The sequence below is a fragment of the Capsella rubella genome, unplaced genomic scaffold, assembly GCF_000375325.1.
Source record: "Capsella rubella cultivar Monte Gargano unplaced genomic scaffold, Caprub1_0 scaffold_3, whole genome shotgun sequence".
NCBI lineage: Eukaryota > Viridiplantae > Streptophyta > Magnoliopsida > Brassicales > Brassicaceae > Capsella > Capsella rubella.
Genome location: NW_006238921.1, coordinates 13,423,077 through 13,442,800, shown reverse-complemented (window position 1 = coordinate 13,442,800; position 19,724 = coordinate 13,423,077). Strand labels below are relative to the sequence as shown.

General features: G+C 36.8%; 7 protein-coding genes across 7 annotated transcripts; 1 reads left to right on the top strand and 6 right to left on the bottom strand.

Annotated features, from left to right (window-relative positions):
* Positions 1 to 231: 231 nt before the first annotated feature.
* On the bottom strand, positions 232 to 661 carry LOC17891083 (RPM1-interacting protein 4). The gene has a single exon (XM_006299213.2). The coding sequence runs from the start codon at positions 613 to 615 to the stop codon at positions 403 to 405; it is 213 nt and encodes a 70-aa protein (XP_006299275.1). The 5' UTR covers positions 616 to 661; the 3' UTR covers positions 232 to 402.
* Positions 662 to 898: 237 nt separating this feature from the next.
* LOC17892625 (probable acyl-activating enzyme 2) lies at positions 899 to 2,434 on the bottom strand. Its single transcript, XM_023786862.1, has one exon. It carries the CDS (start codon positions 2,417 to 2,419, stop codon positions 983 to 985), a length of 1,437 nt encoding a protein of 478 aa, XP_023642630.1. The 5' UTR covers positions 2,420 to 2,434; the 3' UTR covers positions 899 to 982.
* Positions 2,435 to 6,720: 4,286 nt separating this feature from the next.
* On the bottom strand, positions 6,721 to 8,960 carry LOC17892623 (probable acyl-activating enzyme 2). The gene is made up of 2 exons (XM_006296631.2): positions 8,473 to 8,960; positions 6,721 to 8,391 (listed from the first exon to the last, which is right to left on the bottom strand). Exons 1-2 carry the CDS (start codon positions 8,809 to 8,811, stop codon positions 6,922 to 6,924), a joined length of 1,809 nt encoding a protein of 602 aa, XP_006296693.1. The 5' UTR covers positions 8,812 to 8,960; the 3' UTR covers positions 6,721 to 6,921.
* Positions 8,961 to 9,256: 296 nt separating this feature from the next.
* LOC17892846 (probable acyl-activating enzyme 2) lies at positions 9,257 to 11,366 on the bottom strand. The gene is made up of 2 exons (XM_006296629.2): positions 11,014 to 11,366; positions 9,257 to 10,931 (listed from the first exon to the last, which is right to left on the bottom strand). The coding sequence occupies exons 1-2, from the start codon at positions 11,350 to 11,352 to the stop codon at positions 9,459 to 9,461; spliced, it is 1,812 nt and encodes a 603-aa protein (XP_006296691.1). The 5' UTR covers positions 11,353 to 11,366; the 3' UTR covers positions 9,257 to 9,458.
* A 660-nt stretch (positions 11,367 to 12,026) lies between these two features.
* Positions 12,027 to 14,520, top strand: LOC17892144 (serine acetyltransferase 2). Its single transcript, XM_006298081.2, has 10 exons — positions 12,027 to 12,389; positions 12,744 to 12,941; positions 13,026 to 13,085; positions 13,183 to 13,278; positions 13,375 to 13,399; positions 13,536 to 13,630; positions 13,743 to 13,909; positions 13,997 to 14,070; positions 14,164 to 14,223; positions 14,324 to 14,520. The coding sequence occupies exons 1-10, from the start codon at positions 12,249 to 12,251 to the stop codon at positions 14,377 to 14,379; spliced, it is 972 nt and encodes a 323-aa protein (XP_006298143.1). The 5' UTR covers positions 12,027 to 12,248; the 3' UTR covers positions 14,380 to 14,520.
* A 55-nt stretch (positions 14,521 to 14,575) lies between these two features.
* Positions 14,576 to 16,074, bottom strand: LOC17892031 (phosphoserine aminotransferase 2, chloroplastic). The gene has a single exon (XM_006298939.2). It carries the CDS (start codon positions 15,997 to 15,999, stop codon positions 14,728 to 14,730), a length of 1,272 nt encoding a protein of 423 aa, XP_006299001.1. The 5' UTR covers positions 16,000 to 16,074; the 3' UTR covers positions 14,576 to 14,727.
* Positions 16,075 to 16,328: 254 nt separating this feature from the next.
* On the bottom strand, positions 16,329 to 18,715 carry LOC17893929 (cyclin-B2-1). The gene is made up of 10 exons (XM_006297671.2): positions 18,526 to 18,715; positions 18,297 to 18,426; positions 18,143 to 18,205; positions 17,892 to 18,060; positions 17,672 to 17,800; positions 17,491 to 17,580; positions 17,175 to 17,396; positions 16,998 to 17,096; positions 16,726 to 16,904; positions 16,329 to 16,612 (listed from the first exon to the last, which is right to left on the bottom strand). Exons 1-10 carry the CDS (start codon positions 18,584 to 18,586, stop codon positions 16,474 to 16,476), a joined length of 1,281 nt encoding a protein of 426 aa, XP_006297733.1. The 5' UTR covers positions 18,587 to 18,715; the 3' UTR covers positions 16,329 to 16,473.
* Positions 18,716 to 19,724: the final 1,009 nt, after the last annotated feature.

Below are 19,724 nucleotides of genomic sequence, written 5' to 3'. Positions count from 1 at the left end.
ACAGAGGACGGCGCATGTTAGTCACCACTCGCACGCACTCTTAGTTGCTTACGTTAGCGAATTGGAGAAACCGTAGAAACATACCGGGCCTATTGGGCTTTTATGATCGGCCCAAAAACCAGTTTATGCGATAGCCTCTACTTTTTCTTTGCTTTCTGTACAAGTATGTGAGCCAATCCACAAAAACAATAACTTTTGTTTGAATTTGAACAAATATGTATTTGTCTCTTTTTCATTTTTTTTTATGAGTAACCGTTACCATTTTGTTGGTAAAAAGATTACCAAACGCCAAAACCCAACACATTAGGAAACAAATTGACAAAAGTTCTAACACAAAAGTTGTCAAGAGGCTCAAAGCTAAGATTCTCTTAGGGTTTAAATTTACACAAAAAAAAAAAAAAATCAAGCAAAAGTGAAACAGAGCCATTTCTTGGCCGTTGGTTTATCACCATCTTGTTTTCTTCTTTGTGAATTCGTCTTCGTCGAACTCTGTCCGGTCTTTTTATCTTCACCGGCTTTGCTAAATATCACCGTGAATCCATCAGCCGTCGCAGGATCATTCACATCCCATTCTCCGAATTTTGGCAATGGCCTTCCAGCTTCGTTTGATGCCATTTTTTCAATCAAGAAAGTAATACAAAATCTTTTCCCCTTCTTCTTCTGTTTGGGTGATGATTTTGTTTAAAGGGTACAATGCAGATTTTATAATGGAGAGTTTGAATAAGTAAAGATTGTGTTTGAAACGTTCCTACGAATTGGACTCGTTTCAGACACGGTGGAATATTCTATTAACTTGTGCTTTCTTTTTTAATCTTCTTATTATAAGGTACAAAACCGTTGGCATTTACGCGTAACAAATCTAATTATAGCCAAATCATATCCATGACAATGGCTGATCTGTTTCTTTATTTTCACGCGGTGGTTTCCTTACATATAAACATGAACCAACGAATAAAGCTTTGTTTTGTTTCTTACATAGCGATCACAAGCTTCCCATTTCTTCGGCTCTCTTTCTCAGGATATACTTTTGTACTTTCCCCGTCGAGGTTTTAGGTATGTCCCCGAAAACAATAGTCTTTGGAGCCATGTAATGAGGTAAACGATCTCTACAGAACCCGATAATCTCCTCTGGTTTGATGGTGTCAATCCCATCTTTCAGGTTCACAAACCCGCAAGGAGTCTCTCCCCAGTGATTATCCGGACGTGCCACAACAGCCGCTTCAAGAACCGCTTCATGGCTACACAAGACTCTTTCAACCTCCAACGAGCTTATGTTTTCTCCCCCTGAGATGATCACATCTTTTAACCGATCTTTTATCTCTATGTACCCGTCCGGATGCTTCACTGCGAGATCACCACTGTGAAACCAATCTCCCTCAAAAGCTTTTTGAGTTGCCTCTAAGTCCTTGTAATATCCACTCATCACGGTGTTTCCCTTGAACACAACCTCACCCATGGTTAAACCGTCATCAGGTACAGTCTCCATTGTCACTGGATCTTTCACTTCAACCCCTTCTAGACCCAAATGCGGCACTCCTTGTCTAGCTTTTAACTTACTTCTCTCTTCCAAAGGAAGAGAATCCCATTCAGGTTTCCACATGCAGTATGTCCCTGGACCATATGTCTCTGTCAAACCGTAAATATGCGACATATTGAAACCTAACTCTTGCATCTTTGCTAGGATGTGCGGTTGAGGCGGTGCCCCACCTGTCATGAAATCAACCCTTTGAGGAAACGGTTTATGTTCCGTCACCGGACAGTTCACAATCATGTTCAGAACCGTAGGAGCTCCTGCCATGTGAGTCACTTTATGCATAGAAATGCTCTTAAAGATTAGCTTAGGAGAGACTTTCCTAAGACAGATATTAGTACCCCCTTGCGCCGCTACTCCCCAAACGAGGCACCATCCGTTACAATGAAACATCGGCAGTGTCCATAAATACACGGGATAAAGAGGCATCTCGTTAAGTAAGACTGTCGCAAGTGAATTGAGATAGGCTCCTCTGTGGCTATACATAACGCCTTTAGGTCTTGAAGTCGTCCCTGAAGTGTAGTTTATACTAATGGGATCCCATTCGCTTCTCGGTTTGATCACCTCGAATTCGCTATTTCCAGATTTTATCAGAGCTTCATATTCATAATCAAAAGAGTAGTTTGACGCAACGCTTGATGAGCTATCTTCATTATCATCATCACTAGACTGAGAGATCAACACAAGCTTCAGACTTGTTCTTGTTCCACCTGATTTGACAAGGAGATCAAGAGCTCCATGAGCAATGTCAAGTAACTGTTGATCAACAAAGAGGATCTTGGCCTCCGAGTGAGCTAGCAAAACCGACACTGTGGAAGGATCGAGTCGAGTATTAAGCGGACAGAGAACCAAACCAGCCATTGGAACAGCGAAATGAAGCTCATGCATAGCTGGAACATTTGGAGCCAAAGCTGCAACCTAAAAGAAGACAAGATCCTCTTTTATCACTAAACCTAAATCAAGAACCTAATCGGAGTAGAAACAAAACGGTTTTAGAGACTAACCACATCCCCACGAGAGGTTCCGAGATGAGTTAGAGCAGAGGCAAGGCGGAGACAACGTTGATAAGTTTGGAGCCAAGTGTGGTTGACGGGACCAAACACAAGAGAGGTTCGGTCTCTGTGAACTTTGGCAGATCGTTCCAAGAACGTGATTGGGGTCAAAGGAGCGAAATTTGCGGGGGTTCGGAGTAGACCCTCCACAGTTCTCCATGATTCCGGCTTAAAATCCTGAGTTTGATCCATGTTACAACAGAATTTATGAGGAAGAAGATATCAGAAGAAATAGGTAAGAAGGAAAGAGAAAACTTGAGGAAGAAGTGATCTTTACGTTATTGTCATTTTGAAATCAAGGTTCTAGGTTATATACATTTCTAGATTGGTTCTCCCACAACCACCAGCAAATACATGTATTTATGGTTTCCAAGAGTAGCAGATGGATTACCAAAAAAAAAAAAAAAACAAAAAAAAAATAAATAATAATAATTTTTTTTGATTCACAGCAAACTTGAATCACTTCACGTCAAATGACTCAAAAAAATATTAATCAACCACTTGACCGAGGGGGCATCCACCACTAATAACTTTTTAAGATAAACAAATATTTACACTAAAATTTATTAGTTTAATTTTTGTTTAGTTAATTATTTATGATTTTTCAATATCAATCATAAAATTTTTTATTATATTTTTATAAATATCTTATAATATCATTTTATAATTAAATATTACATATATTTTGGTAACATTTGGTTTATTATAAATAATGTCTCACAAATGCATCTATTTTCTAAGTTAAAACAAATCGTTTAAAACAGTACTTCATTAATAGAATTTCAAACCGCTTCTGCAAACTCTCACAACCACAACTGTTGTGTTTAAACTTATAAAAGCTTTAGTTATTAAAATGATCGCGACATATGTGAATTTTATCGATCACATGTTCCGCATGTAAATAAGTTAACTTTTTTTCTTTAACGAAATACAAAAACTAATTTAAAGAAAAGAAATTCCTACATCTAATTACTAATCACTACAAAAAGTCTATTAAAATTTGAAATTTTTGTTTGCAATTAAAACTGTTCACATGTTTCTAAATTGAGTAAAACGATCAGTATGAACTGTATCATTTTTCTTATTAGTTAAGTGCTAATTATAAACCCATCAAATTAAAACTGAATGGGTTCATCCATAAATATATCTGATTTTATGCAATAAGTAAATAAAAATAACAATCCATGACTACATAATTTAAATGATTGTTATTTTTTCATGTTTAAATATACTTAATTGTGAACCAAACCAAATCTAGAACTGAAAATACCGATCATATGCTCGACTACCATATCGTAAAACTAAAACCAAATTCGACCCGTACCAAAAACTAAATAGATTTCTAAAATACCCAAAATATGATAATATAACTAAAATATTAATTAGAATTACACTTAAAATAACCTAGTTACCAAAACATATATTTAAAAATTTGAAGATATCAAATATTTATATCCATAATATCCATAATACTAAAATTAACCAATACATTTGAAATTTCTTAGTTATATATATCTCTATATTAGTAAAAGAGAAGTACAAAATAGAATACGGGTCGGGTCAAAATTAAAAAATTAACTCGATTTTAACAATTGGAAACTTCAAAACTGGATATTAAATTGGGTTTGGATACATACACCGGATACTTTCCAAATATAATTTTAAGATTATATTATTTTCATAATTAATTTTATGACTTCCTAATATTTCTCTAACTAATCAATTAATATTTTTCTTTAAATTTTATTTAATATTATTTTTAATTTATGATATTATACTATATATATAATAATAATATTTAACAAAAATTGAATTTTTTTGCATATGTTGCAATTTGAATTTTTCAAAACGGACATATAATATTCAACTACACTCGGTTAAATATTTGAAAAAGTGATTTAAAATCAGTATGAGTATGACCAATATTAAAACCATTGATAATGAGCATATTTATAAGTTTCAAAAGTTTCAAAATATTATAATTAAAAGGTTCACATATATAAAAATTTAGAATTTAGAATTTAAAATATTGAAAATATTTTTTTGGAGACATAGATGTAATTTTGGAGACATAATTTTTATTGATAAAATAAATTATATATCAAACTATGTAAATTTTAGATAGTTCGCGAGTAGTTTGTTAAAATCACAATTATAATGGTAAAGCGAGTTATGAATAATATTTTTTACAAAATGAATTCTTACGGGTTGGTCCTTCAAAAAATATATTATAAGTATGTAATTTTTACATATATTCCTATTTCTACTACAAAATAGTCAAATTAAATAATTTATTGATAAATATTTTTTCGTGCTGTTAAATTTTCACTTTTTTAAAAAAATTGTATAAAACTCAATGTATTATTATTTTCACGCTTTTCATTTATTATTTTATTTAAAATTATTACACAAATATATGATTCATCGTAATCGACTACATTGCAATAAAATTAAAATGTAATATATTCTAATTCATTAAAAGTTATATATATGTAATTATTTCCCCCGCGCTGTCCGAACCTAGTTTTTTTCAATATTTCGAATACCCAAAACCAAACTAAAGCTATCCTGAACCAAACAGAAACCCTAAAGTATTTAAATGAACCTTAACGACCAGAGTTACTACAACCTTTGTGCCGTATGATGAGTAGTTATAGTAGGCCATATTTTAAACCATTGTACACAATATTAGCCACATACTTTACAGTCCTCTTTAATAATGCATTATGCACCTACTTGGGTGGGCAACGATCAAATCTTATAACTAGACTTGCTTAAATACTACTCCTAGTTTATTTATTCAATGATGTATATATGATGAGTAGTTACACTAGGCCATCCTTTTAAAGTCTAAGCCATTGTACACAACTTTGCCGACAGCTTTAATATTGCAAAAATGGCGATTTGGACGTGTTTTTGCATAATATCGCACATATTTCAAATCTTGTTCTAAATTTTTATTTAGTGTAAAATCATCTTCAATATTAGTTTGTGTCTTGTTCCAAAAATAAAGAACGTATACTGTTGTTTCATTTGGAGTAACACTATCTTGATCTATTTTTGGAACAAGCCTTTTTATTTACGAAGTGTTTCCACATCATGCAAAACAAACCAGCAATCTAACATGCTTATACCTTCAAAATTTTGTGATAATCCGAACACATATAAACTCATGAATTTTGTTTGAATCCACGTGGTTTCAAATCGCGTCTGAAACATAAGACCACCATTATTGGTGGTATCTTAAATCATATCTTAACTTAAGATTTGCTAATATATGATCTTATATAAAAAGTGATCTTAGCAAATCTTAAACTAAGATATGGTTTAAGATACCACCAATAATGGTGGCCTAACAGCTCACGAAAATGAGAATAAGTCTTAGAAAACTAACTCAAATCCAAATCTTTAGAGTGGTACATATAGGTTTAAGGCTTGGCTACAACTCCATAAATTTGGAGTTACCTTTGGAGGCGATCTGCTAGGCAGAACTCTCTCTTCACCAAAGCTTATGCCTCTCTGCTCCAGCTTGGTAGCCCCTAAATTAGAGAGAAAAAAACATATAGGTTCACAAAGGAATAAATGATTTATTGTTATTCAAACTTCACACGTTAAAAAAATACTTTTCCTGAAAACAGATTTTAAGAGACTTTGGATACTTTTCTTAATTGAAAAATAAGAATGAGAAAATCACACCTGTATATTATATGGTATTACAAAGGATTTAGAAAACAAAATGATTGTTTTTGCTGGATATTTTTGAAAGTTATAAATGATTGTGTAACTTTGATTCTAGTTTGTAATTTTTTTTTTTTACCAAACTAGTTTGTAAATTATTATTACAGATTTCATACTGATTTTACATTCCCTGTTTTTTATGTACACATTCATGCTTTTCTATCTTTAATCTTCAACTGTGAACTTGAAGAAGCATTGACCCCAGCCCTAGTTGGTTTATGTGTTAGTCCAGCCCGTCCCTAGTTTGGTTTAGTAATCTTGGAGGCTGTGGTTTTTTAGTCAAGTCACCAACAGCTTTTATATCATAATATGTTTGGTTTAGTAATCTTGGAGGCTGTGGTTTTTTACATATGTAGGGTTGCAGCATATGTAACGTATGATATGAAGCAGAACGAAAGATTGATCAAAAACTCTGCTTAGTAGCACGTTATAAACACGACTCAGATATATATAGATTCTGCAAATCCAAAGTAATATATGACTTCCCCAAAAAAGAGAGAAAGGAATTGTAGCAAGAACTCATCAGTGCTAGTTTTACCTTATACATATACACACACGAACTATTGTAGAAGTCAACCTTTTTTGTTAATTATATGGCGATCACAAGCTGCCCATTTCATCGGCTCTCTTTCTCAGAAGAAACTTAAGTACTTTCCCCGTCGAGGTTTTAGGTATGTCTCCGAAAACAATAGTCTTTGGAGCCATGTAATGAGGTAAACGATCTCTACAGAACCCGATAATATCCTCGGGTTTGATAAAGTCAAACCCATCTTTCAGCTTTACAAACCCGCAAGGCGTCTGTCCCCAATGATTATCCGGGCGTGCCACAACAGCGGCTTCAAAAACCGCTTGATGGCTAGACAAAACTCTTTCGACCTCCACAGAGCTTATGTTTTCTCCCCCTGAGATGATCACATCTTTTAATCGATCTTTTATCTCAATGTACCCATCCGGATGCTTCACAGCGAGATCACCACTATGGAACCAATCTCCCTCAAAAGCTTTTCGTGTTGCCTCTAAGTCCTTGTAATATCCACTCATCACGGTGTTTCCTCTGAACATAACCTCACCCATGGTTAAACCATCATCAGGTACAGTCTCCAATGTCACCGGATCTTTCACTTCGAGCCCTTCTAGACCCAAATGCTGCACTCCTTGTCTAGCCTTTAACTTACATTTCTCCTCCAAAGAAAGAGAATCCCATTCAGGTTTCCAGATGCAGTGTGTCCCTGGACCATATGTCTCTGTCAACCCATAAAGATGACACACATTAAAACCTAACTCTTCCATCTTTTCCAGGATCTGCGGTTGAGGCGGTGAACCCCCTGTCATGATCTCAACCCTGTGAGGAAACGGTTTATGATCGGTCACGGGACAGTTCACAATCATGTTCAGAACCGTAGGGGCTCCTCCCATGTGAGTCACTTTATGCATAGCAATGTTCTTAAAGACCAACTTAGGAGAGACTTTCCTGAGACAGATATTAGTACCGCCTTGCGCTGCTACTCCCCAAATGAGGCACCAGCCGTTACAATGAAACATCGGCACTGTCCATAAATACACGGGATAAAGAGGCATCTGGTGAAGAAAGACTGTCGCAAGTGAATTGAGATAGGCTCCTCTGTGGCTATACACCACTCCTTTCGGTCTCGAAGTCGTCCCTGAAGTGTAGTTTATACTAATGGGATCCCATTCGCTTCTCGGTTTGATCACCTCAAATTCGCTATTTCCGGATTGAAGCAGAGTTTCATATTCATAATCAAAAGAGTACTTTGAAGCAAAGCTAGATGAAGTATCATCCTCATTATCATCATCATTAGACTGAGAGATCAACACAAGCTTCGGAATTTTTCTTGTTCTGCCTGATTTGACAAGAAGATCAAGAGCTCCATGAGCAAGCTCAAGTAACTGTTGATCAACAAAGAGGATTTTGGCCTCGGAGTGAGCTAGCAAAACCGACAATATGGAAGCATCAAGTCGAGTATTAAGTGGACAGAGAACCAGACCAGCCATTGGAACAGCGAAATGAAGCTCATACATAGCTGGAACATTAAGAGCCAAAGCTGCAACCTAAAAAAGGATCCTCTTTTATCACTAAACCTAAATCAAGAACCTAATCGGAGCAGAAATTGAACGAGTTTAGAAACTAACCACATCTCCAGGAGCGGTTCCGAGATGGGTAAGAGCAGAGGCAAGACGGAGACAACGTTGATAAGTTTGGAACCAAGTGTGGTTGACGGAACCAAACACAAGAGAGGTTCGGTCTTTGTAAACTTTGGCAGATCGCTCCAAGAACGTGATTGGGGATAAAGGAGCAAAATTTGCGGGGGAACGGAGTAGACCCTCCATGGTTTTCCATGATTCCGGCTCGGAATCGCCGGAAAATCCGCCGGAGTGTGAGGTTGAAGAGAAGGAAGTGTAAGTCAACGAGAGTCTCCGACAAAGAGGGGTGAATACTTTGAATGCCCTTTTGGTTAACAAGAATCTCATGGTCAACCTTTTGTTGGATTGAAAGTTTTGGTCTTGACTCTTGTGGACTGCTAAAAACAGGTTTTGATTCTGTACTGGATTCTCCGGTCAAGTGATCTATCTATAGAGATAATCATGCTTCGTGATTAACGAAGTTGGCCAGGCGACAAATGCCAAAGGGTTTGAGGATATTTTTTACTAAATGCATCTATTTTTCCCATCGACAGCTACGAAATAATTCTATAGTTAAGTAGTGTATGTTTACACCGGAGAAGTTTGGTGATAAGTAACATTTCGAATTTAAACAAAAAAAAAAAAAAAAAGTAACATTTCGAAAAGTGATTGCAATATAACAATGCAAGCAAAGAAAAAATTACAGTATGTGGTAGTTTATTGAGCTAAAACCTTTGAGCCAGGATAAGAGTAAGAGATACACGTTTATTCATTTGCATACACTCTTACAAATCTTCATGAACGATTTTGTCATATGATTTAACCTTCTAAAATAAGGGGTTTGATTTTGGCATAACCCGTATTTCCATGCCTGATCTGTTTCTTTATGTATGTATGTACGATTCAAAGATCTTTGTTTCCTTACATATACACATGAACGGATGAACCAGAGAAGAGCTAAGTTTTTTTTTTTTTTTTTGTTTCTTACATAGCGATCACAAGCTGCCCAATTCTTCGGCTCTCTTTCTCAGAATATGCTTTTGTACTTTCCCTGTCGATGTTTTAGGTATGTCCCCAAAAACAATAGTCTTTGGAGCCATATAATGAGGTAAACGATCTCTACAAAACCTGATGATCTCCTCGGGTTTGATACCATCAATTCCATCTTTCAGCTTCACAAAACCGCAAGGAGTCTCTCCCCAGTGATTATCAGGACGTGCCACAACAGCGGCTTCAAAAACCGCTTGATGGCTAGACAAAACTCTTTCAACCTCCACGGAGCTTATGTTTTCTCCTCCTGAGATGATCACATCTTTTAAGCGATCTTTTACCTCAATGTACCCGTCCGGATGCTTCACAGCGAGATCACCACTGTGGAACCAATCTCCCTCAAAAGCTTTTCGTGTTGCCTCTAAGTCCTTGTAATATCCACTCATCACAGTGTTTCCCTTGAACATAACCTCACCCATGGTTAAACCATCATCAGGTACAGTCTCCATTGTCACCGGATCTTTCACTTCTAGCCCTTCTAGACCCAAATGTTGCACTCCTTGTCTAGCCTTTAACTTACATCTCTCCTCCAAAGAAAGAGAGTCCCATTCAGGTTTCCACAGGCAGTATGTCCCTGGACCATGTGTCTCTGTCAAACCATACATATGAGACACATTGAAACCTAACTCTTCCATCTTTGCCAGGATCTGTGGTTGAGGCGGTGACCCACCTGTCATGATCTCAACCCTGTGAGGAAGCCGTTTTTGTTCGGTCACGGGACATTTCACAATCATGTTCAGAACTGTAGGGGCTCCTCCCATGTTAGTAATTTGATGCATAGAAATGTTCTTAAAGATCAGCTTAGGAGTGACTTTCTTGAGACATATATTCGTACCGCCTTGCGCTGCTACTCCCCAAATGAGGCACCATCCGTTACCATGAAACATCGGCACAGTCCATAAATACACCGGATAAACAGGCATCTGGTGAAGAAAGACTGTCGCAAGAGTATTGAGGTAAGCTCCTCTATGGCTATACACTACGCCTTTAGGGCTCGAAGTCGTCCCTGAAGTGTAGTTTATACTTATAGGATCCCATTCGCTTCTCGGTTTGATCACTTCAAACTCGCTATTTCCGGACTGAAGCAGAGTTTCATATTCGTAATCGAAAGAGTACTGTGAAGCAAACTTTGATGAGCTATCATCATTCTCACTATCATCACCATTAGACTGAGAGATCAACACAAGCTTCGGACTTTTTCTTGTTCTGTCTGATTTGACAAGAAGATCAAGAGCTCCATGAGCAAGCTCAAGTAACTGTTGATCAACAAAGAGGATTTTGGCCTCGGAGTGAGCTAGCAAAACCGATAATGTGGAAGGATCAAGCCGAGTATTAAGTGGACAGAGAATCAAACCAGCCATTGGAACAGCAAAATGAAGCTCATACATAGCTGGAACATTCGGAGCCAAAGTTGCAACCTAGAAAAGGATCCTCTTTTATCACTAAACCTATAATCAAAAACCTAATGGGAGTAGAAATAAAGCAACTTTAGAGACTAACCACATCGCCAGTAGAAGTTCCAAGACTTGTAAGAGCAGAGGCAAGACAGAGACAACGTTGGTAAGTTTGGAACCAAGTGTGGTAAACAGAACCGAACACAAGAGAGGTTCGGTCTCTGTAAACTTTGGCAGATCGTTCCAAGAACGTGACTGGGGATAAAGGAGCGAAATTTGCTGGTGTTCGGAGTAGACCCTCCATAGTTCTCCATGATTCCGGCTCGGAATCACCGGAAAATCCGCCGGAGTGTGAAGTTGAAGAGAAGGAAGTATAAGTCAACCAGAGTCTCTGACAACGTGGAGGGAAGATTTTAAATACCCTTTTGGTTAACAGGAACCTCATGGTTAACCAACCTTCGTTGGGTTTGAAAGTGTTAATCTTTCGAACAATTAAGACAGGTTTTGATTCAAGCGATCACTTAAAACGTTTAGTCCAATGATTGTATAAACCAAAAGAGAAATGCCAAACTGATTTATAAGAGCATCTTCATCAATTAGATACTCATTTTGGATATCATTGTCAGGAAAGTGGTTTTACCACAAATTTATTTAAATGAAAAATAAGTTTATGAACGGAAACTACAAGTTTGTATAGCCCATCAAGGCATCAACATCACAAGAGGTAAATAAATTTTTAAAAAGAATGGTGTTGTAGTCCATGGGGCTATATAGACTATATAGAATACAAAATAGTTTATATGACCTTATCCTATACGACATGAGAGATTTGCAATAAACATACGACAAGTTGCCATCATTTGTGGTGGGTGTCTTCTACCTTGTACAATTTTTAAATCCTTCTCCCTCAGAGGAATACGATTAGAAGATTCAACTATAATAATAGTATTTAACATTTTTATTCGATTCCTCTTGATTAAAGAAAAGAATTATCTGTTTAAAAGACCCTAATCACCAAATTTACGAACTTGGACACAATCACGGTCGCGATCAGATAAGGCCAAAGCCAACCAAATTTTTTACAACACTGTTATGATATCGTAGAGCCATTTCAAAGCGGTGGACACTGGACATAACACAATACTTGAATCAACGAGAAACCAAACAACGACCATCAAGAGAATCAAACTTTTAGATCATAAAGGGTTTTATCAGTTTCGCATCATATCCATTAAAGTTGCTTCCTTTTTACACTTCATCCTTTATCTTTTCTCCGATCAATAGATTTTGTGAATTTTCATCGTGGTCTGGGAATTGTATTGTAACTATCCCGAGGGAGATATGAACGGCGACGAGCTTCGTTTCGAGAGGGGTTTTGAGGTTTACGCTAAGGGAACGCATAAGTCAGAGTTTGACTCCAATTTGTTTGATTCTGGTTCTGATCCTATTTGGGTTGCTATCAGAGAAGAAGCTAAGCTTGAGGTTCACTCTCAATTCTAACACTTTCTCTGCTATATCGATGCTTAAGTCTTATTCAGAAAAAAAAGTTATGGTTTTGTGTCTCCATGTTAATCCACAGTTGTTATAGTAGTGTAACTATGTCCATTAGGGTTTAAAATTAGTCAGTGTTGTTTCTCTCGTTGCAAGGTTTGATTTTTAATCCTACCAACCATAGGACTTGAATGTTCAATCCAGGTTAAGACTTTCTTGATGTTTTTCACTTTGAAGGTTGTTTAATTGAAAGCAAGCAAGTTTGAGTACAGTGTAAGGGTTCTATGCTATATATAGTCTGTGAAATGTTGAATCTTACAATGGAGAATCTTGTTGTGGTTACAGGCAGAGAAAGAGCCTATTTTGAGTAGCTTCTTGTATGCTGGTATCTTGGCACATGACTGTTTAGAGCAAGCTTTAGGGTTTGTTCTAGCCAACCGTCTACAAAATCCAACTTTGTTGGCAACTCAACTTTTGGATATATTTTATGGTGTTATGATGCATGACAAAGGTATTCAGAGTTCTATTCGCCATGATATTCAGGTAAAAGCACTTATCTCGTACCTGTGAAAGACATGATCTTTGTATGTTTGAGGCTGTTTTCTCATGTGCTTCAATGATTTTCAGGCATTTAAAGACCGGGATCCTGCTTGTCTGTCGTATAGTTCTGCTATTTTACATCTGAAGGTAATCCTTTGATTCCAAATTTAGAGACAGAACATATCTCACTTAGAGTAGTCGACTGCTGAGGAGGTTTTCCTATCAAAACGTTTTTGTTCTACAGGGGTATCATGCGTTGCAAGCATACAGAGTTTCACATAAATTGTGGAATGAAGGGCGGAAACTATTAGCTCTTGCATTGCAAAGCCGGATAAGCGAGGTAGTTTTCACAATCATTGTCTTTTGGTACTGCATTTAGAATCTCGCTCGAGGTGTGTTTGTCATCTCATTTTTATCTCCATGTGGTTTGTCTCAGGTTTTTGGAATCGACATTCATCCAGGTAGAGTTTGAGCTTCATATCTCGCTCTCATCTGTTTGAACATTCTCAATTTCCCCTCTCTGGTGTATTAGTTGGTCAGGTTTACCGGTGAATTGATTACTGGTTTACATATTGCTTGATTTCTCTTTTTGCATAGCGGCTAGAATTGGGGAGGGAATATTGCTGGATCATGGAACTGGAGTGGTCATAGGTGAGACTGCTGTGATTGGAAATTGTGTCTCAATCTTACATGTAAGCATCTATTTTCTAAACCATTGCCTGGAAATTCAATACCGTGATAAGGATTTGTTTCAGTATTTTAAAGGCTACTTGAGTTTTCACTTTTCACTTTTCACTGTCACAGGGTGTGACTTTAGGAGGTACTGGTAAAGAAACTGGTGACCGTCACCCAAAAATAGGTGAAGGTGCATTACTTGGAGCTTGTGTGACTATACTTGGCAACATAAGCATAGGTGCTGGAGCAATGGTAGCGGCAGGTTCACTTGTGTTAAAGGATGTTCCTTCGCATAGGTATAAAAGAGAATGCATCTGAAAAATCTTCATGACTTGGCAATGTTTTGTTTAGTAAAAATGGACACACTCTTTGTATTTTTGAAGTGTGGTGGCTGGAAATCCTGCAAAACTGATCAGGGTCGTGAATGAGCAAGACCCAACTCTAGGAACAAAATACGGTGAGAGTTTGCAGATACTATTTGTGTTCTTCTGGCTCTATATATCTCTTTCGCTGGGGGTTTAGTAGTGACAATTCTTGAATGAATATGCAGATGCTACCAAAGAGTTCTTTCGACATGTAGCTGATGGTTACAGAGGGGCACATTCTAACGGTAACTTGCACGCGCTCAAAGTGCACTCTGATATGAAGAATCTAAGATAACAGTTGGGATTTTGAAACTGAATTACCCATTTTTCGATTCTTGAAAACAGGATCATCAGTCTCAGCAGGAGATACCAAGAAAGGACACACTAACTGCACAGCATAAGATCCTTGTATGCATTTGCTTATCATCATAAGCTAATCCTTGTATGCATTTGCTTATCATCATAAGCTAATCTCAACATTTTCTCAATAAGTTGTTTAACACAAGATTTTGATCACTTGGAAGTTTCCATCAGTTCATCTTCTCCAGTCTCAACTCAAGAGTGTCAGACAAACATAAAAGTATAAATGAATCTTGCTTGAGATTGAAACCTAGCATCTCAGATTATTATTACTGCAAAATTTCCAGAGACAATTGGACTTCAAGTACAGGAAAACGAAAGAAAAAAAACTCAAAATCATAAGCATCAAAGCTTAATACACAACAAGACGACCAGAAAGCAAAAAAGAATCAAGCATGCTTTGCCTGAAAATCTTTCATGAAAGCAACAAGCTTTTCGACACCAGCGAAAGGCATTGCATTGTAAATGGAAGCTCTCATACCTCCCACCGATCTATGTCCCTTGAGCTGCACCATCTTCTCCTTAGCAGCTTCCTTGATAAACTCGGCTTCCAACTCCGATTTCTCCAACGTGAAAGGAACATTCATCAAAGACCTCACAGACTTCTCAACAGGACACCTGAAAAACCCTCTGCTCTCATCAATGGCATTGTACAACAATTCAGCTTTCCTCTGGTTCTTCTTCTCCACTACTTTCAAACCACCTTGCTCCAACAGATCATCAAACACAAGACCACACATGTAAATCCCGAAACACGGAGGCGTGTTGTACAACGAGCTGTTCTCATCATGAATCTTGTAATCAAGCATCACAGGAGTGATATCTCTAGCGTTACCGATCAAATCCTTTCGAATGATCACAATGGTGACACCAGAAGGACCAACATTCTTCTGTGCACCCGCGTAAATCACACCGAACTTCGATACATCCACAGGCTTGGAACAGAAATTGGAAGACATATCAGCAATAAGGATACCATCAGGGTTTTTAACAACAGGGTAATCTTTAAATTCAACTCCATGAATCGTCTCATTGGCGCATATATGCAAATACTTGGCGTGCGGACTCTGCTCCAATCCATCAAAAGATGGAACTTTTGTGTACTTCTCAGATTTACCAGACCAAATCACTTTAGGATTACAATACTTCTGAGCTTCCTTGAAAGCTTTATCTCCCCAAGATCCCGTAACAATGTAATCAACTGAGTCATCAGATTTGCAGAGATTAAGAGGCAAAGCAGCGAATTGAGTGGTGGCACCTCCTTGTAAGAACAAAACAGAATATTCCGATGGAATCTCGAGAAGCTGACGGAGATCAGATTCAGCTTTTTGAATGATCGACAGAAACTCTTTACCACGGTGGCTCATCTCCATGACACTCATACCAGATCCACGCCAGTTATAGAGATCTGACTGAGCTTTGAGAAGGACGTTTTCCGGTAATGCGGCTGGACCGGCGGCGAAATTGAAGACCCGTTGCTCGGATCCGACGGCGGTTGAAGCGGAAGCGCATCGGATTGAAACGGATTTGGTTCTTCTGGTGGTGAGGTTGATGGTGTTGGGTTTGGTGAGGTGGATGAAAGATTGAGAAATTGATCTGGGTTTCAAGGAAGGGATCTGAGTTTGGTTTCCGATGAGGAATGAGCTTGTCGTCGCCGCCATTATCGTTGATCTTCAAGGAATCTTAAAACTTGTTTTCCCAAAAGATGTGAAGTGAAGTGTGAAGTGAGTTGGTGGGAGAGATCTCAAACAAACAGGTCAAAGTTAAAACAACGAAAACGACGCTGTTTTTGATAAGTAGCTCAAATACAAAATATACATTTAATACACATTGATTGATTGATCTATTTGATTTTGATGTGTATTTTTGTATTTGAGCTACATGCTACAAAAACATAGTATAAGTGATACACAAACCAATAAAACATCATAAAATTGAACAAAAATTCATGTAAAATTGTTTACAAAATTGTATTTTAATATATTTATCATTAAAATAATGATTCAATCATTTTATCATTCATTATAGAGTTTAATCCGGAAGTGAAGTGAACAGATTGTTACAAGGTGAATAAGAAGCTATGCAACATGCTGTACAAACTACTTAATTGGCCTTTTGGCTTAAAAATGATAAGACTAAGATAGTACTAGAAAGTGTGCAGCTTCACATTTTGCTATGTACCCAAATTTGGATGTGCAGTACTTCCTATATACTCCTGTCAAGCTTCCCGACGCCGCCCTCTGATGAAGACTCACCAGTTTCCGTGAACATTCCCTGCGAAATCCGCGATTACAACTAAGAAGATCAGTCTTTTGTGACTATGGATGACATAGACCAGTTTTGTGTAACAAAATTAGTGTTTAGCTGAGAGAGAGAGAGAGACTTACATGAGCTGATCCTCAGAGTAATGACAGTAGAATTCACATGTACTGTTCCATTGCCTGAAACCATCAAGTGTACATTGAGCAGTGTACACAGATGTGGCAGCTAGTAATGATGGTGGAAACTGAAGCATCTCGTAGTCTACAAGGGCAAGCTCAATCAAGAACGATGCCAAGACCTCACACTGTTTTTGTTATTAACAGTTTCACAGTTAGTTCCTTTCTAAATTCAAACTTCTAGTTAAACTGATTCATGAGATTCATTGTTTTTAACTTACCTTCTTGTCTGCTTGAGCTGCCTTTAAGAATCTTTTCAAGAAAGGGTACTGTGTCGGCAACGAAATATTGAATTGGAAAGTAGTCAACATTGTCTTCTCCTGTAGAGAGAAAATAAAATCATTCAATCAGAGATTGTCTTAACATAAATGTGCCAAGATTTATTTCTCAGTCATTACCATGTCAAGAACGTCTTCTCTTGTGTAAGCTTTGTCTGAAATGAGTACTAAATCATCGACAACAGGAACAGAAACCTCTTCGTACTTGCAAGCTAAAAGCAAAGCCACTAATCCAACAAGCTGAAGCTTCTTTCTCATAACAGCTTGCTTGGACAAGAATCTATCTATCAGATTCACTGTGAGAAACAGTGTCTCGTTCATCAGATCAAACTTGTCATGTACCTGAAAATTTCACCTAATCTTCTTTAGCCTCTATCAAAAACTAGACAGTACAATGCAGAGAGGACAGTGGAATATAATGTTGTGGATAATGTACCTCGATTAACCAGTCTATTAGTATTGCTCTCATCTTGTCATTTAAATCGATTTGGTGCATCATATAATCTACTGGAACACAGCTAAAGCTCTGCAATTTCAAATCAAACAACTCTGTCTAATTAAACAAGCTCCTCTCAAGCAATACTTGTTACTTCAAAACACAGATGCAATAACTTTACCTCCATTTTCCGGTAGAAGGCATAAAGATCTTGAACATATTCAACAGCTGCAAGTGAGTTCTTGGCATCTGAGACATCGATATCAAAGATCGGTTCTTCCACTGTTACATCCTCCATCTCAATTTCCTCCTATCCAAACAAAGTTTCTTTAAATTCATTGATCTATGGATTGAGTTAAGCTACAAATTCAGCATTCTAAGTGTTCATTATTATTGTTTACCAGTGGATCAGCTTCAGTGATGCTTGTATATGGCTTCTCAAGCGACATTGGCATTGGATGGTCCAATGTAGCTTCTTCCTCTTCATCAACAAATATACAGTCACCAAAATCACTTGAACTTGGAACTGATGGCTTCAGCCTCTTCTTCGCCTCCTCTGCAACTCCAGATCTAGATAATTTAAAACAATCTCAGATTTTTTCTTTCTTGCAAAATAAAACAAATTGACATTAAAGATTCAAACTTTATGTACCTTGTAACTGAGGGACGCAGAGAATTAATCTTCTTCTTTTGACATCCTTCTTCTTGTTGCTTACTGATTCAAATCAATCAAAACCCATAAGCACAATCAAATAGAGAAAAAAAAGACACAAACTTGTGAGATTAGAGATTAAGTTAAAACGTACTTCGATACTAAGGTTCCTCTCTTGTTGACAAAACTTGCACCACCAACAAGATGATTATGGTTAATCACACCCAAGACTCTTCTCTTCTCTCTCTTCATCTCTTGTCCGAATTTTCTACTTGTCGTTTCATCTATTACAAAAAAAAGAAAAACAGAACAAAAACACATTCTGTCAGAATTCTCCATTGGTACTTCTAGAATACCTAAAAAAATTATCATTCAAGAGTCACCTTGAAGAATCGTCGTTGTAGTAGATTCAATGACTCTGTTGTTCTCACATGAATTAACCATTTTTGTATTTCTTCGATGTTTTGAATTAATCCAAGAGAAACCCACAAAGAGAGAAGAAGAAGAAGAAGAAGAAGAGCATGAAAAAAAGGAAGAGAATCCAAGTCTGATACAAAGTCGAATCTGAACAAAGGAGATGAAATAAGCAAAAAAAAAAGAGAAAGATAACAAAAAAAAATATATTAAAAGGTTTGATTTTTTTTTTAAAAGAGAAAGGGACGGCTGAGATGAGAATATAACCGTTGGATCATGAATGAGAAACAGATTTACTTCTATAAAGACAACGGTAACTTTGGTTCATGGCATGTGGCTTCTTCGTTTCCTTCTTCTTTCATTATTTCAAACTTTCATTTTTTTTTTTCCTTTTTTTTTTAAGACGCTCCATTATGCGCGCCCCTAACCAACTTTTTGATTAAAAACTTTAGCTTATTCGTAGTAATATTGTATAATCTTTAGAGTAAGAAGAACATAATTAATAGTTAAATCACATTAACAGAGAGAGCTAGGCTAATCATGCTCTCTCAGAGAATTAAATTCGTTTTAGGGAAACCAGACCAGAGATTCCGTACCGAGAATTATTAATATGTTGGCCCGTGAGAGAGAGAGAGTTACTATTTATGTATTTCCCCATTTGAAATTATTTTGTAGGTGAAATAATTAATTATTTTTTTATAATAAATTAGTACAGTAATTTGGAATTTTGCTGGCCTGTGACTCTGTGAGAGAGTTATTTGGAATTTCGGATTAGAGCTTACATTATGACAAAAAAGAAAGATTAGAGCTTATATTTCACGATTTAGAGTTTAAATCTATCTATATATAACTTGAAAAAAATAAATATATATATACATGTATGTATGTATGTATGTATGTTTTATCAAAAACAATTTTGTCCTTTTTTCTCCAAACCCTTGTTAATCTTTTTGAAACATTGTGAAAGTTGTTATAAATAAAAGTAAAAAAAAAACCATATAACTTTCACAAGTATTTGAAAATCTTGACAAGTTTTTTCGTTGTTCTCTCTTATCACAAAGAGCATCGAGAACATTGTCTAATGTCTATCAAAAATTCTTTTAAGAACATGAACAGTAAAATTACGCATGTCGACTCAAGTTAATCAGCTACTACCATCATATATCGA